This window comes from Psammomys obesus, unplaced genomic scaffold (genome assembly GCF_907164565.1).
Source record: "Psammomys obesus unplaced genomic scaffold, mPsaObe1.curated_primary_1811, whole genome shotgun sequence".
Classification (NCBI taxonomy): domain Eukaryota; kingdom Metazoa; phylum Chordata; class Mammalia; order Rodentia; family Muridae; genus Psammomys; species Psammomys obesus.
This window is the reverse complement of record NW_026585691.1, coordinates 3,920,687-3,939,094: the sequence shown is the minus strand read 5'-3', so window position 1 is coordinate 3,939,094 and position 18,408 is coordinate 3,920,687. Positions and strand designations below refer to the sequence as shown.

Below are 18,408 nucleotides of genomic sequence, written 5' to 3'. Positions count from 1 at the left end.
AATTACTATATGTAGCCATGAAGTATTATTTATGTAATCATTTTAGACATACTTTTCCTACAATGTAATATTGCCTACATTAATTCAAATTGCTATATGTAGCCATGATTCATTTGTTTGGCTGCTTTCATGCAAGCATACCAACTTTCTGTATTAGGAATTTATTTTAAGGTACCCAACAAAATACACACACACAAACACACACACACACACACACTATACTTGGTTAAACTATACCAGACAAAAAAGTTTGGAAAGATTACTACTTACACACTAATGGCTGCAGAAACAGAAATTCTAATATAATATTTAGCATATAGTTCTGCTTTTTTACTGTTACACTGGTGCCAGTTAAATCTTAGGGCTTTAAAATCATACATGGAAACTCATAATAGGGAACTAATATTATGACTATGCTACCAAAATAATTCAGCTATCAAAAGAACATATGGTTTAAATACCTGTTAAGTTTTCAATAGCTTCTGTGTGTGCTGGGGGGTAGTAACTGGTATGTGATAAACATGGAGAGTGAGTGTAGGCTAGCACATATCATGGCCCATAAGTGGAGATAAAGGGACAACTGTGGATGTCTGTCCTTGCCTCCACGTTTGTTTGAGATAAGACATCTTGTTGTTTGCCGTGGTGTCTACCAGATTAGCTGGCCTACAACCTTCAAGGTAGTCCTGTCTTCCCTTCCTTCCTTTTTGCCATGAAGTGCTAGGATGATAAGCACATAGACATGTAGGCTGTTGTGTGGCTTCTGAACCGCTTCCAGAGCCCCAAGAGTTCTCTGTATCAGGGCTGCAGACGCAGCTCCACAATGGAGAGCTTGCAAAGGGTGTACATAGAACCCTGGCTCCACGTCCAAAACAGGGGAAATCTTTCATGTTCAGTTTTATGGAGAAGAGAAACAACAACACGAAAAAAATTTTCCAAATTGTACGTATAGCTTTCATATAATATAGGAAAAGTAAAATCCGCAGGTATACACTATATTACGTTAAAAATACTTTTTAAATACAGCAAAAATTTAAGCAAAGATATCAAATGTCAGGTTTTGGTTCCTTGCACTGGGCTTGTTTTACTTATTAGCAAAATTTCAGAATAAAAGTCTTTGTCTTTTAACACATGTAAGTAACTTTTCAGCACAAGTGCCTATTTTCCACTGTCCAGTGTCAGAACCACAGAAATAAATGAGACCTGAAGGCCTGACTGCCTCGTTCAGTTTCCTCATCTGAGGAAACGAGAAGCTCAGACAAATGAGTCTATCAAAATAGTAAGACTGATTCCTTAATTCTATGTAAAGTAGATTTATAAATTACTGTTACCTAATGACCCAAAACTCACAGATCCATGGAAATTTCAATTGCCTGGTTAATTACATAAAGGCTCAATCACTAATCTACCAATAGTGAACTGCCTTTATATACAGAAAAATATTCCATGGAAGTACTGGGCATGCCCAAACTAAATCCCTTCTGAAAGCAGGGCTCAGAAAACTTTTTGTGTATGTGTAACATATTAAACAGTTCAGTGGTCCGTAAGGTCTCAGCCACAATTGCTCAATTCTGCTACTGTAATCAGAAAACAGACAGTCCATAAACAAATGAGTATGGCTGTATTCCAATTGTTTGAAAAACCTTAAAAGACAAAATTGTTGTGTACATGATTCAAATAAACTCCTTATGAATAAAATATAAGAGCAGGAAAGACATCATACCAAAGCACTGCAGGGGCACGGTACACACCTTTAATTTCAGCACTCAGGAAGAAGAGACAGGAGGATCTCTGTGAGTTCAAAGCCAGCATGGTGTACATGTGTTCTAGGCCAGCAATATAGTGAGACTCTGTCTCAAAACCCAAACAACATAACAAAACAGTATAGGGATGAATAAAATAATTTTCAGTGAAATATTTAGTCTGACATAAAAAATACTTCAGAGCCCCAAAACTTATATGTATAGAAATGAGAGAATTTTACGTAAAAAAAAAAAAAATTATATATATATATATATATATATATATATATATATATATATATATATATATATATGTTAACTTTGGATCGTTCCATATTGTTTGATCTCAAAATAGAAAATACTGTATCTGAAGACCATATCAAAGGCTTCTAGACCATATCTAAGATGAAGGCCAATGCTTACTACTAACTCAGAGGTAACAACTTAAGAAACAGTGCAGCAAGATACTGAGACTGTTTACTTGTCCTTACAACACTGGTTCTTAAATGGAATTTTCAAAATGAACATGGCAGAGTTGCAATACATACTTTATAAACCATAAAATATGTAGGCAAGCTAAAAGGGGAAAAAAATTTAAACATGCCATCATGTACTTGCTTGAAGCTCTTCTTTTTTCTGGGGCTCAACTGGCCAAAAAGGAGTAAATGCCCTACCACATGAGAATCAGAAGACAAAAGGAGACATTTGATACAGGAGATAACATTTACAATCTTTATGTAACTTGAAATGCACAGATAAAATAGCATTTCTCCCACACATGCCATATGCTACCCCATGAAACACACACTGATAAATGTTTCCAGCATTACTGTAGCAATAAAATGCTAACAACATACTGAAAGGCCTGACAGAAAGGACTCAAACTATACTTTAACCAATAAGGGTTACCTAGTAAGACTTCTGCTACTGCTTCTTCAATTGTTGAGATTCTACCACTTTCACGATAACAGCTTCAGTTTACATTAGAAAAAGCAAGCATCAGCAAAAGGCATTAGCTTTCTGTAAATAATCAGCTTCATCTGCACAATTACAGCAAATCTTCTAAGTATTTCTCAAAATACCAAAATGTCAACATATTTTGTTAAGTTCTGTTGAGAATTTGATAAACTTATGAATAAATGAGTTTATATTTGATTAAAATAATGTCTGGTGATAGTGAGCAGTTTATAAGCTTTTGAATATCAATTTCACTTTGTCCCTGAGGAAACAATTTGCTTCATCTGTTTCTTCTTAACAAAAATTTAAGTTATCATTAAATTTAGAATTTAGCTTTTTCTTCATTCCCCACTTGGGTCTTGCTATGGTGCCCACACTGTCTGCAACTCTTAGAGTCAGCCCCGCCCTGTACACACACCCTCCCCTCCAGCTGTCACTATAGAAACTCCTGGCCTACAATTTAACATTGGTGACTCTGAAAAGACAAACAAGGCGGTCTGGCTAAAGGTTATATGCTCCATTGCATTGCACCTTCCACATTCGCTTTCTTAGATCACAGTGAAACATTAGCCAGAATTAAGGACTTTAAAAAGAAAAAAGAACAAACATGTTTCATTAGCATGAATCTTAACATCCCTAATGCCAAATACAGAGTGAAGCACAGGTGATCAATACTTTCAAGGAGCTATTTTTAGAGGAACTAAACAGAGCACATATTGACCACTAATTATCATTTATACAGTTTAATTTTAATTTAAAAAGGTATAACTAAAATATTATTTCTCCCCTGCTCCTCTTACATGATTTTCAGTAAGTCATGGCCACTAAGAACAATACATGGAAAAGCTATTCAAGAGAAAAGTTTTGTATTTCCTCCTCAAATACTGGAAATAAATAAATATGAACATAGAACAAATGCTGGCTAGACATCTGTTCATCATAGTATAAGTCAGAATAATAACTCAACAAACAGTTTGGTGCAAACTATTCTCATATTTGGAAAGTTCAACTGTCTCAGAGAAGACATGCACATTAAAGCTTATGGCATCTAGTTCATGTTGACAAGTGAATAAGAAATACAATATAAGATTTACTATAACAGCATTTAAAAGCAAAACAAAATATACACTTCCTCCAGTGTATAGTCCAATGGTAATCACTAAATATGTAAGATTTGTAAAACTTTAGAAACACATATTAAATGTTTTTAAATTTTTTAATTAAAGATTTATTTTATTTCAAATTATGTGTTTATGGGGGTAAGGAATCTGTGCACATGAATACCAGTGATTTTTGATTTGTTTTAAGACAGACTCTGTCTCCGTAGCCTCTCTCCTGACACCAGTGACCCTAACAGCAGGAGAGCTGGAGTTGCAGGCGATGAGCAAGCTGATGTGGATGGCAGGAACTCAGCTCCAGTCTTCTGCAAGAACAGTGCGTGCTCTACACCCCTGAGACATCCCTCCAGACCCCTAAAATGTACTTTCAGTGTTTTTGAAAAAGGCATCTATTACAGTAAGTGACATAAAATCTATAAAGTATGCATTTTTATTATGTACTAAATCTAGGATTCTGAGAGTTAAAAATAACTATTTTAGATTACATTCTTAAAATAGTAACTCTCCTACTTTCTAGTCACTTGTCCCTAGGAATAAAATCAAGAGTAAATTTGCTCCCTAGAATCATTAGAAGAGAAAAATTAACACAATAAATTGGTACCAAATTAAGTGATATTTTTTCAAAGTGATAAAATTTCAAATACCCACTTTTGCTTCCCTACTATAATTTCCCAAATGAGTAGTTATATAGAATATTTCCATAATGGCCTCCATGTGCTTTCTGGTTTAAAAACAACAAACATGATAAATTCCAACAAGTCAATAGAGCAGTATAGTACTTCCTTGAGATTTTTAAGGAAGATTGTTTGTCCATACATGAAATTAAGATTAATGCACCACCAAGGTGCTGCAGGCTCATGGAAACTCGGGAGGCTGAGACTGGAGGACCCTAGGTCCAAGGTCTATAAATGGTGTAGAGTGAGTTCGGGGCCAGCCTAGGCAGCCTGGAGGCCATCTGACAATGAAAAGTAGAATGAAGACTTGGTGTAGCTCAGGGGGCAAGTGCTGGCCTTGCAGGGCTAAGTTTTCAGGTTCACCTGCAATACCACAGATACCCCAACTCTCCACCAAATTTCAGGGATGGGGTTTATAAATCACAAGATGGTCACATGACATCTTCCAGCTTGCTGCTCTGCTTCTCATGTGACTAGACATTGATAATTTGTGGGGTTTATAAATTTCTTCTTGGCTTCAAACCCTTGCAACACCCAGAATGAGGTGTGGCTTATAGGTCGGGTGAAGTTCCAATGTTATTCAAATTAATTAATTAAATTTAATTTTTAATTAAATTTTTAAAAAGATTAATGGCTTAATTTGTTATCTATTTAGAGTTAAAGTTATAGTAAGTTAACATAGTTTTAGGATAATTTTGAAAAAATATCAAGGGGCAACAATTCTAGGTTATAATTTTAATATTTTGATTAACAATTAAACTATGGACTGCCCTGAATTCAAAGACAAACATGCTACTTTCCTTTATTTAAAAGGTATTGCTTTGTTTCACCCTAGTCTGATTAGGAGGAATTAAATATTAAATGTATACTTCAAGAGCATTATAAAAAGTTATAAGAAAAAAACTACAGCCAATGGACTACCACTTAAAAACACAGTCTAAGTGTATGATAGACTGTGATTGGCCACTAGAAGGCTCTCAAACTAGAGGTAGCTCCCTCCTCCTCAGCAATTCTGGAACTGCTCACTCCCATGCATCATTAAGCACTTAGTGCTTTAGCACTCCGACTGCCACTCCTGAGTGCTGGCATCACAGGCATATGCCACCATGTCAGATTTAACATGAAATATTTATTCCACAATATTCACCTCACTTAAACAAGCTAGAAAAGTAAGTTATATTCCAAAAACTTGATTTTTTAATCAAGTGAACTTTAATTTCCAAAGTATTTTAAAATAGAATGTATGCTGCACATTATCACAAATAACATGTTTTGTGGCGGGTTCTGTCTTGTTTTGTTTTGTTTTGTTTTTTAAGAAACCCAGAATTTTTAATGTGTTGTAATTTCAAGAATAAAGAAAGAGTCATTTTAGTCTACAGGAATAACAAAGTTTCTTCTTCTGAATATATATACATATATAAATTTTAAAAATAGTATAACCTATGGTGTTCCCTTCCCACATTCTTTATCTTCTCTTCTTTTTTTTGTGGGGTTTTATTTGGTATTGGTTCTTCTTACATCTACAAAGAAGCCTAAAACACCAAGAAAGGGTTTCATGTTGAAGAACAGAAGATTGGGTATCACAGAAAGAAATTTTCTTCACAAGCTTTCAGAAAACAACCACTAGTAGAAATTGTTAGTATTTTATATTTTTATAAAACCACTATACACATGGCTTTTAAATGAAAGTATTGGCTAATAAGAGAATACTAATATTTATGAGAGTTTCCTCCATTTGCATATGTTACCTGACACTCATTAAGATAGAGCTACTAAGAAAAGGACAGACAATGTTCCTGAAATTCTGTAATATTTTTAAAAAGGACTTTTTAACAAAACCCATGAAAAACAGACGGAACTAATTATTAACTCTTATGCATTCCCAGTTTTTAAATATATGTGCATTATAGAGAAAATTATCTTTCTTTTAACTTTCTAATAAAATACATCTGAATGGCTTTTGGGCAATGACATCCCAGTGACAATCAGATTTAAATATATGAGACAGAAAAACTTAATTTAAGCTGTTACCTCTCTTCCTATGAGATGATGCTAAATCCAAATCAACATTTCGTCGGCCACTCTACAAGTTAAAAAGAAAAAGGTTAGCTGTTAAAAGTTTTTTATTAATATTCAATAAAGCATTAAAAATAACCCATAATAGTTACAGTAATGTCCTATTCTTTTACCAATCAAATCAGACCAAGAACACACCCACTGAAAACAACTATAGGAGTGAACATACATGGCTTCACAGGTACTAACTCAAGCAAAATGTATGAATTACCACATTGAAAAAGCAGTTGCACTTGCTGCTGCTACCTCCTCTCATCTTTACTTCCACCTTCCAGGTAGAGCATGACCATAATACTTTAAATACCAAAGTAATAATCTCCTAGTTCCCAAAGGTACTACTTCTTCCTCTGTCTTTATACGCCTTTCTTTTCAAACTTTGTATCAGCCTTGACTCAGAGTTCAGAGATCATCTGACAAATATACTAACAACAACAACAAAAAAAGATTAAACAGTTCTAAGAATCTACTGGCATTCTAATATACTTCAAGGGTTTTTTTTTTTTCCTTCAATTTGTTAACATAGAGAAATCCCAAATTGGTGATACTGCAGACAGCCTAGTGGATAAGTAAATTCAGAAGAAACAGTTTCCTTTGTGTCTATCAGGTGGTGGAGAGTATAACCTGTCTACTCTCACTTGTCCATATGCACAACCAAACATACATAAGCCATACAAGTTAACTTAAGTTCATATGCTTCACAGTATAACAATTTCAACTGTACTTTGACAGTGTTTCACACAAACAAAAGAATGTATGTCAAATAAGAGGACAAAAGAAACTAATATATGGATCATTTGGTAAATATTGTAGAAAGCCTTCATCAACTGCCCATATAAACACATACCAGTGTACCCATCTGTAGGTAAACATATGTTGTCTTATCCGTCCCTACACACATCAACAGAAAGTGCTAGGTCTTGGGCGATTTTATGCTAGATAAATCAAATCGTTCAACCAGTCTCCTAAAGAGATCACTGTTATGAAATGTTTTTATTACATGTACCTTTGCTCAAAGAAGAAATTAATCTCACCTCAAACCACAAAATGTTGGTAAGAATGACAATCTGAATTCAAATGATTACAAATAAGGTTTGTTGTTTTTTGTTTTTTTTTTTGTTTACTAAGACAGAGTAGATAATTCACTATAAAATATATCTTGTAAAAGAAGGCTCAAACAAAGATTTATCATTGAACTAGTTACCTTTGTTTCTTTGAAAAACATTATATTTCATTCACTAACAATCCAAAGGTACTGCTGGGCATCAAATATAGTAATAATGGGTTACCAACTACTAAAATAGAGTATAAGAGGAGAAGGTTACGAAAAGAAAAATCCACTATTGTACAGGCTAAAATTGGTGCAGACCAATTAATACAGTGAACTATGCAAGAGTCAAATCTACGAATCAAGACTTTAGGAAGAAGTCAGGGCTGAAGATCAAAATCATTAACAGTCAAGTGGTAAATTATGTAACATAGCTATATTATTTCTATTACACATCTTTCAAGTTTGTATATGCCTAAAACAAATATAAACAACTCTAACCAAAGTCTTATATATCTACAGATTGAAAGCAAGAGTCCCTCTTTAGATATACTTACCAGTGCATAACCCTCTTCATCTGATTCAGGTTGCGACAAATCAGATTCACTTCTTGATTTGATCAGTCTGTAATTTGGACTTGCGTGAACTAGCCGGCTCTCAGCAGTGAGACTTTCACTCCTGTCTCACATACACAAAGAAAAGGTTTTTGATTGGGGACTGTTAGCAAACAGAACACTGACTGGAACTAGCAGAACAAAGATAATACACAATGAAATGTCATTATGTCTGCCCACAGAAAGCCTAGCTCAAGTAAAGCATGAAACCCTTTAGAGTGACAATGAATACTTTTATACTGATAAACTAAATTACAGAAAGATGCAAGTAATTCTTAGATGTTTGTTAACTGTGGTTGTTTATATGTATGGGAAACTTCCTCCTCATGGATCCAGAAATTCACATTCCAGGCTAAACCAGCTCTACTGTTTATTTTAAATTCATCCTGGTCAACTTGAATTTCTTCCCCTGTCTTTCACATTTAAGAAGAGAAACTCATTGCAAGACGCAGCAAAAAGAAGAAAACAGCATCCCAGTTTCCAGTCATGCCCACCTGGTCATAAGTCCCGTGCCTTCAGAGGCACTCACGGAAGGCTGCTGCACCTGCCCCTCTTCCCTTCGCTTCTGAAGTTCATCAATCACAGGACTTACTCCTAATATCAGGAGCGCACAACGGTGGATTACAGAGTTGCAGGCCGCAGTGTACACATCCTGCCCCTCAGGAAGGTCTGTGCTGACCCTTCGCTCTTGCTGAGACTGTGGAGGTGGGTCCTCGGCTCGGGGCCCAGACCCTGCCCCACTGCTCATTCTATCTCGGTCTCGGCTACGAGCTACTTCTCGGGCTGAGAGGAAACATTGAAAGATTTCTGTAACATGCAACACAAAAACAAGGTCTTACCACATGGGGGAAAAAAGAGCAAAAAAAAACCCAAATAAATAAATAACAACAAACATAGTAAAAAAAGTTTAGACCAAATTTACTGAAACAGGGAAAAATCAACTTTTAGGCAAGAAATACAGCATAGTAACAAAGTTATATCAAAGTGTCATACTTTTCATAAAAATTGCAATAGAAAATATTTCTATACTTCATAGAATTTAGATTTGGCTGGTTCTATCTTGAAAGAGTTAGGGTTGTGCCATTTTAATACATGTCAAATTGGTATATTAACTGCTTAGGTGAACTTGGAAAGGGCCATTTGGCCTGGCTTTTCCTCCATGAAGTAAGCTGTGTAGACTCTTTTGGGAGGAAATATCCTTTGCAGATAACCTCAATCACCAAAGACTACTAAGTCAGACTAGGCAAACTCTCTAAAGTAGCCCTAGCTTCCACACCTCCCCCTGCTTCTCATATGTCTTTATAACATCCTTGGAATTCTCCCCTATTCTAGAAAGCCCCTTGTCCTCTCATTTCCTATATTAATTGTTTTTTATCAACAAAGTATAAAAGCATCAAGTTTTAGTCATTTCTTTTCAAATTCACTTTCTTGTGAGAATCCCTATGTACATACAAACCTAATGAAATTATATGCATTTTTTTTTATTTTTAAAGTATTTTTTTCATTATTTATTACAATTTATTCACTTTGTATCCTGGCTATAGGCCCTCCCTCATCTCCTCCCAGTCCCATCCTCCCTTCCTCTTCTGCCCCTATGACGCTCCCCTACAATCTCACCCTAGCCTATCAGGTCTCATCAGGACTGGCTGCATTATTTTCCTTTGTGGCCTGGTAAGGCTGCCCCCCAGGAGGAGGTGATCAAAGAGCCAGCCACTGAGTCCATGTCAGAGACAGTCCCTGCTTCCTTTACTAGGGAACCCACATGGAGACTAAGCTGCCTAGGAGCTACACCTGAACACAGGGTCTAGGTCCTCTCCATGCATGGTCCTTGGTTGGTGCATGGGTCTCTGCAGGTCCCCCTGAGCCCAGATTTTTTGGTTCTGTTGGTCTCTTTGTAGAGCTTCTGTCCCCTCCAGGTCTTTCTATCTTCCCTTTCTTCCATAAGATTCCCTGCACTCTGCCCAAAGTTTGGCTATGAGTCTCAGCACCTGCTTTGATATCCTAATAGGTAGAGTCTTTCAGAGGCCCTCTGTGGTAGGTCCCTGCCCTGTTACCTATCTTCTCCTGCTTCCAATTTCTATACTATTTGCTCTTCTGAATCAGAATTAAGCATGTTCCCTAGGGTCCTCCTTGTTGTTTAGCTTCTTTAGGACTATAGATTTTACTATGTTTATCCTATATTATATGGCTAATATCTACTTATAAGTGAGTATATATCATGTCTTTCTGCCTCTGGGTTACCTCACTCAGGATGATTTTTTCTAGTTCCATCCATTTGCCTGAAATTTTCATGATTTCCTTGTTTTTAATTGCTGAGTAGTATTCCATTATACAAATATACCACACTTTCTGTATCCATTCCTCCATTGAGGAAGTTCTTCAGGAGGTATCTCCATCCCTGATCTCAAGCTGTACTATAGTGCAACAGAATAAAAATTGCATGGTACCGGCATAGAAACAGACTGTGGATCAATGGAATCAAACTGAAGACTCAGAAATATACCCACACACCTACAGATACTTGATTTTTGACAAAGAAGCCAAAACCATACAATGGAAAAAAGATAGCATCTTCAACAAATGGTGCTGGTCTAACTGGATATCTACATATAGAAAAATGCAAAGACATCCATATTTATCACCCTGCACAAAAAGTCCAAGTGGATCAAAGACCTCAAAATAAAACCAGACACATTAAACCTGTTAGAAGAAAAGTAGGGAAGAGCCTTAACCTCACTGGCACAGAAAAAAACTTCCTGAACAGAACACCAACAGCTCAGGCGCTAAGATCAACAATCAATAAATGGGACCTCATGAAAGTGAAAAGTTTTTGTAACACAAAGAACACTGTAAAGAGAACAATGACAGCCTACAGACTGGGAAAGGATCTTCGCTAACCCTATATCTGATAGAGGGCTAATATACAGAATATATAAATAACTCAAGAAGTTAAATAGCAACAAATCAAGTAATCCAATTAGAAAATGGGGTACAAAGCTAAACAGAGAATTCTCAATAGAGGAATATCGAATGGCACAGAAACACTTAAAGAAATGCTCAACATCATTAGTCATCAAGGAAATGCAAATCAAAATGAGCCTGAGATTTCACCTTACATCCATTAGAATGGCTAAGATCAAAAACTCAAGTGACAACACGTGCTGGAGAGGATGTGGAGAAAGGGGAACCCTCCTCCACTGCTGGTGGTAATATAAATTTGTACAACCACTTTGGAAATCAATCTGGCACCTTCTCAATTAGGAATAGAGCTATATCACTCCTAGGCATATATCCAGAAGATGCTTGACCATACAACAAGGACATTTGCTCAACTACATTCATAGCAGCTTTATTCATAATAGCCAGAAGCTGGAAATAACCTATATGCATTTGTAAATCAGCTCCTGTATTAATGTGATTCCTAGATTCAGTCAAAAAGGTCACATAAGAACTAAAGAACAACAAAGTGGGTCCCCTTCTCCAGAATTTCAAATCTTACCAGTGAGTTAGGTCAGTTTTACAAAGTGAGGTCCCAGACCAGCAGTAGCAGCAGCCTCGGCAGCTATAGTATTTGTGCAACTGTGCAAATGCCAAGTATCAGGCCCACCCAAACTTTCTGATTCAGAAGCTCTAGGAATGGAGCCCAGCAGTGGAAACTCTTCCAATTGGTTCTGAAGCTCTGGGCAATGGTTCTCAATCTTCCAAATGCTGCAACCCTTTAATACAGTTCCTTGTGCTATGGCAACCCAACCATAGAATTATTTCCATCGCTACTTCATAACTATAATTTAGCTACTGTCATAAATTGTAACATAAACATCTTATATGCAGGGTGGTTTTAGAAGATCCCTGTGAAAGGGTCGTTTGTCATACCCCCAAAGGGGTCAAAATCCACAGGTTGAGAACCGCTGCTGTCTATGTTAAGTTTCAAAAACAGAAAGCTTGCTGATTTCTCAAATGTTCATTATCTTTGTATGTAAAGTTGTCAGGTTACAAGGAAAACAGATACAGCTAAGCTTATGAATAATGAAAACCCTCTGCCTACCTTCGCAAGTTTATGTAATTTCTATCAACTGCATTTGGCTATGTTTTAAACATATTAAAATGAAGCAACCACTGAAACTGCTTTTGATGGGCAAGACTGCCTCCACAGTTAGACACCATCATCATGAAGGTCCATCTGACACAGCCTATGCTGCTCACAAGTATAAAATGCTAGTGAGTCAGCAAGGTTCTGAAGCTGCTGTTATAATAGTGAATATTTTGCAACAGCGAAACAATTTTTTGCTCAATTTTGGAACAAAAATAGTATTCTTAATTTAGGCAAATTTAGGCAAAAATTTAGGGTAATTTAGGTGAAACAGTTTGCAAAACAGATTCATCTGTTAATAGAGAAGTTACTATTTAAAAGTTTGTACAATTGTATTTCTTTACACTTATTTTTATTTATTTATGGGGGGGGCTGGTATATGTGGAGGTCAAAAGCTACTGGCAGGAGCTGGTCTCTCCTTTTATCATATGGATCAAATTCATGTGGCCAGGCTTGGTGGAACGGCTTTTACCTACTGAGCCATGTTGCCCTTTAACCTCACAACCCTAAATTTACATTTAGAGAATAATATGATTTTTTGTTATGTTGTAAAATGTTCCTTACTTACATAAAATCAAAGCAACAAGCTCTCAAGAGTCCACAACTAGAAGGTAGTAAAAGCTGTTCACATAACAGATACTGGAATTTCCAACAGACCTGGTTCTAATTCGAGTTCTTACTAACTGTGGCTTTATATACATGATTCTGCCTCCTTTTTAATTTTTATATTAATTACAGTTTATTCACTTTGTATCCCAGCTGTAAGCCTCCTCCCTTGTTCCCTCCCAAACCCATCCTCCTTCTCTCATCTCCTCCCATGCCCCTCTTAAAGTCCACTGATAGGGGATGTCCTCCTCCCATTCTATCTGACCCTAGCCTATCAGGTCTCATCAGGACTGCTGCATTGTCTCCTTCGGTGGCCTGGTAACGCTGCTCCCCCATCAGCGGCAGGTGATCAAAGAGCCAGCCACTGAGTTCATGTCAGAGAATTAGGAATAGTGCTTCCTCAAGATTCAGCTATACTACTCCTAGGCATATATCCAAAATGTGCTCAAGTACACAACAAGGACATTCGCTCAACCATGTTCATAGCAGCTTTATTTGTAATAACTAGAACCTGGAAACCCAGATATCCATCAATGGAGGAATAGATACAGAAATTGTGGTGATCTGCCTCCTTATGCCTCAATTCATCTTTCTTTAAAATGTGACATTATTAGATCTTGAAGATGGCTATGAGAATTATTAATTACTCTGTTCGGAACCCCTGACAGAGTGCCCATTTTATCATAGGGAGCTCACATGTCATAGCAAGTTCATACATTAGCATTCCCAAACAACTATTATGCTTTCTTTTACTGTAAGGTAATGTTACTATTTTGTTACTATGTTGTCCTAACTTCTTTTCCAGGAATTTTTGAACTGATTTTTAAATCTAACTACAGAAGCTCTCTCAGTTTAGCTTGCAAAATTCCACTAGTCACTCTCCCTATCTATGAATTCCTTTATTCCACCGTATTCTTTTTGTTGTTGCTATTTAAATCCTTTTTAGTTTTCTTTGAGACATCCCAAAATAATTCTTAGCAGTACACAAAATACAAATAATAATAATAAAACTAGTGGATATAGATCAATGGTACAGTGCTTGCCTTATGTGGAAGAGCCTAAATTTAATCCCCAGTGCCACCTCCTTGTAAGTTGAAAATACATATAGATGTCAAAACCAAATGTACAGCTGACCAGGAGGTTATAGGCAACAAATTGAATATGCATATTAAGGTAAAATTGCTCAAGATTTTGATAAAAATTCGAAAAGCTTTAATAATCCTCTTTAAACATATAAGTAACTATCTTTTTTAAAATTTATCTGGAGGTTTGAAATATAAAGTATTAAAGTTTTATCCACCCACCTAAAGTTATTCTCATATAATTGTTCTACCATTGCTCTTATCTCCTATACCTACTAAAATAAAATATAAATGAAATCTGCAATTTTAAAAGAACACAAAAGCATCAGAGTGGCACTACCTGGTTTCAAAAGTCCCCTGTAATGCTGGCTAATTAAAAGTTGTACAGTGCCAAATGCTTTTAGAAGCTCTACATAGACACTCTGTCTTTCTCCGTTTTCCTATTAAAAAAGAACTGCATGATATTCACTTCTCCAGTAAGAAAAATGTACTTACTGCCAGCTGTCATTACTTCATGTTCCCGTTCTTCCTCCTCATCTTCTGGCTCTGGGTGGCCATCCTCCCTGTCTCTTTCAGCCTGCTCTTCCATTTCAGCTTCTTCATCAATGGTCCGGGTAAAGGAATGCTCTTGAGGATCAACGTCTGCAGAGTCTTGGTTGTCTGAGATCTTAAAAAAATAACAGGAAACTACACTGACTATATTTTTTCAAAGCTCTGAAAGTTTTCATAAAACCTGAATTTTATATCTTAGAAAATACTGCCGATATCAATAACGATACATAAACTTTCAAATGACACGCTGGTAAATTTCAAAAATTACACAGATTATATGCACACAAAAAATATACAAACAAACATATAGTCTTTCTTGCCTGGTATTTTCATTGAAATGTCATACCATAAATTGATTCACATTTATTTTGCTGTTTGGCTATAAACTACAAAGCTGCAATGTTAAGTTACAACATGTTACAGGCACAAAAGGTGATTTTTATTATTTGGTTTTAGGATTTTTGTTATTGTTTGTTTGCTTGAGACAAGGTCTCTCTATTCAGCCCTGGCTATCCTAGAACTCACTATGTACGCCAGGCTGGTCTTTCTAACTTAGAGAACTGCTTGCTTCTATCTCAAAGTGCTGTATTAAAGGGATGTGCCATTATGTCCAGCAAAAGGTGATTGTCTGAGTCTACTATCCCCCTCTCTATGCTATTACTCTGTTTAGGGGAGCAGAGCTAGGTTCAAACCCAAAGCCTTATGCATGCTTAATAAACACTCTGCCATTTATCTATAACCCCAGCTCACCAATAATTCTAAATAAGATAGCACTTTTTAAAATTTAACTTTGCCCCAATCCCCAACTGAAAAACCAGAAGTTCAAATCTAGTAAGAATAATGTTAATGTAGTTTCCCATGGTGGTCATGCTACCCAACAGTTATCTAGAAAGAAGTCCTGACAACAGGTACTTGCAGAGTCACAAATACCATAACTAAATAATTCATCTCATAAACTTCAATACAAAATACAAACTTTCTACTAGAATCCTAATAAAGGCTATTTGTGATTTGACCAGTAAATAACTTAGAAATTACACTATATAGGGATACTTAGCAGTGATGCCCATGTATCACATATTTTCTTTCATAATATATGAGTTTCAAACTGGAGCCTCAAGAAATGACAAAATAATATTTCCTATGGACTTTTAAGGTCATGCTCAAATATTCATTTCCACAAATACTAACCCAGCACATGCTGAAGTCTTGACTAGGCTTCAGAACTAAATTACAAAGAACAAAGGCTCTAGTGTGCCTCAGTTTTGAAGTGAACACTGTGAAGAGGGTGCCCTGCGGCTGTTTCTATAACTACAAGGTCGTGCCACCAGAATCACCATGCCCTTCCACAAGCACTTATTTGTCATCAGGTTTACTCCTGGATCATCCTCAATGGTCTTAATTTTCATGTTCACAGTGCAAAACTCTAAATACAGGACAATTAACTTTTTATCTTGTATCTTATCCCTTTTTCACCTGAGTATTTTTAATAGTTTCCAGTTCTTGTGTGAATGTTGGATTTTTTTCTTAATTAATCTGAGGTATCTGGTAATGTCCCTGATAATTTCTGGCATCCTAAGTTAAACAGGGTAATTCCAATGTAGCTTAGCCAATAAAAAAAAAGGGAGAATACTGCCTATAATACAAACAAGCCAGTTTATCGCTATCATCTATGCAGGCTATTTCTTAGCAGGCCCATCACATTTAATATAAATGAGGTAAATAAACCCCAACACTTTCATTCTTCCATTATTTTCCACTAGAAACCATGCTAGCATGTTTTTAACATCTGCACTGACTAATCAAGGCATATTTTTCTCTCATAAAAAATGTGGGGGCAACTCTAACAAGCTTGCAGGAAAACATAGAAATTAATTGATTTCCAACTTTACCCATCTGTCTCGTGATGATGACCTGGTTTGAATAAGTTCAAGGTTCTTGCAAGCAAGTAAACGACTTCGAACTTTGTATACACAACGGTACACTTCTGATAAGCTTTTACCAGGTTGGTATCTAAATAAAGAACCAAAATAGAAAAGTTACCTAATTTCTAACATCATGAGAGCAAATATTTGTCTGAGGATAGTTTTTAAGTTACTTGCCGGCTTTCTCCACATGCTTGACTAAGTAAGTTTGTGTGTTTGAGGAGTGCTGCAAGAACAAATCTAGACACAGTGTCCAAGAGTGACTCATTACTTAAAGTTGCACTGTCCCAATCTGAAAATAAAAATGACATTTAAAAGGACTCAGAAAACAGTTCCCAAGTAATATTGAGCTTTATTTCTCCAACACCTGAATTTTACCAACATTCTGTACAACTATTTGACAAATGCACATACTGTTTCAGGTGCTACACAGTTTTGAACCATGACTCTGATCTTACAGAATTTGGATCTTGGTATGGGTTATGGAAATGGGTAAGACAATAAGTGAATATGACAGGCAAGGGCTAAGGAGAGAAACAAAGGAAGGCGAGAAATGGGGGCACTGTGTTGTATAATCACTATTTCATACAGGGTGCTTTCAACAGATCTAAGTGAAGCAGGAAGAGAAATCTCATGGACAGAGGATAACATTAGGATAACCATGTGCTAAGAACATAGCTTGAGGATTTAGGGTCAGGATTGGTAGAGCTAAAGGAACATGTACGAGTGGTGGGAGAGGACATTAGCGAGCTGGTAGGGAACTGGAGTATGCTGTCTCGCAAACCAGTGCACTTCCTCTGGACCTGACTTAAAGGAAGCAGCATTAGAAGGTTTTGAATAGAAAAATGACATGATTGTATTCCACAAAACCAAACAAAAAGTATCCCTGAAAAACATTAAACCCCAAATTAGTTTATTTGTTCTTAACTATTCTTAAGGCTTCTTCCCCAAAAGATAAAATGCTACATTTCATTTTTCACTTTATTTCCACATCTGGGTTAAAAATAAAAATCCAGACCAAAAATAAATAAATAAATAGATAGATAGATAGATAAATAAATAAATAAGTGGATAAATAAATAAATAAATAAATAGATGAAAACAAGAGAGAAAGATAAGTAAAGCTGACAATGCAATATGCCTCACTTTATATAAAACCTTACAGTCCAGAAAGACTGTTATAATAACAGTGTATATGTGCATACAGAATTTATCCACATCAGGTTTGTGTTACCTGTTCCACAGACCTGATTACTATCTGAGAACTGTTATCACATAATTAAGCAGGACTCTAGTTTAAGCATGCAAATTCTCAACTTAAAGAGCAAAATACAGTAACACTGTGCTCTGTTTCAAATCTAGCACGGATTTATCCTGCTTTTACATTTTAATGATAATGTTCATAAAGAACATTAGAGCTATATTCACTTTACATCAAGCACTGCAGAATGCTTCTACTATTAAGCATGAAGTCCACGCTAAAGTATCAAGCATCCAAGGTTTTAAAAGTTCTCATTCCAACACAACAAATGATAATATGATATAAACCTTCATTATGGTTCAGCAAGAAAAATACCTGCTGCACAAGCTTAATGACATGAGTTCAACCTTCCAGAACCCAGGAAAGTAGGAGAGAACCTACTCCTCAAAGTTTTCTTTTCAACTCCCTGCATGTACCATGACACATCACACCTACACTCACATATGCAAACACAATGAATTTTTCAAAAAGAAATTTAAACCTAACTATATAATGGCACAGTATATTCAAATATCAAAAATGCATCTTAGATAAGTAAATTTTTTATTCTTTGTTACTTTATCTTTCATCTCTGATATGAATCAACATAACAATAAATGATCAAAAGATAAACAAAAATGATCTGTAGCTCCTTTTTGTCTGCTTTCAAAAACTGTTTTTATGTTACAT

At 36.0% G+C, this 18,408-nt stretch overlaps 1 protein-coding gene across 7 annotated transcripts in view; it reads right to left on the bottom strand.

The window, feature by feature from the left end:
- Positions 1-18,408, bottom strand: part of Herc1 (HECT and RLD domain containing E3 ubiquitin protein ligase family member 1) — a 162,378-nt gene that overhangs the window by 86,108 nt on the left and 57,862 nt on the right. For 6 of the 7 annotated variants that reach the window (XM_055597768.1, XM_055597801.1, XM_055597785.1 and 3 more), the window contains exons 20-25: positions 16,656-16,770; positions 16,446-16,566; positions 14,497-14,668; positions 8,718-9,030; positions 8,167-8,287; positions 6,520-6,571 (exon numbers count right to left, since the gene is read on the bottom strand). In XM_055597768.1, the coding sequence (XP_055453743.1) occupies positions 6,520-6,571; positions 8,167-8,287; positions 8,718-9,030; positions 14,497-14,668; positions 16,446-16,566; positions 16,656-16,770 (894 nt within the window). The remainder of the gene's footprint in view (positions 1-6,519; positions 6,572-8,166; positions 8,288-8,717; positions 9,031-14,496; positions 14,669-16,445; positions 16,567-16,655; positions 16,771-18,408) is intronic. The other variant, XM_055597798.1, reaches the window with a different exon arrangement.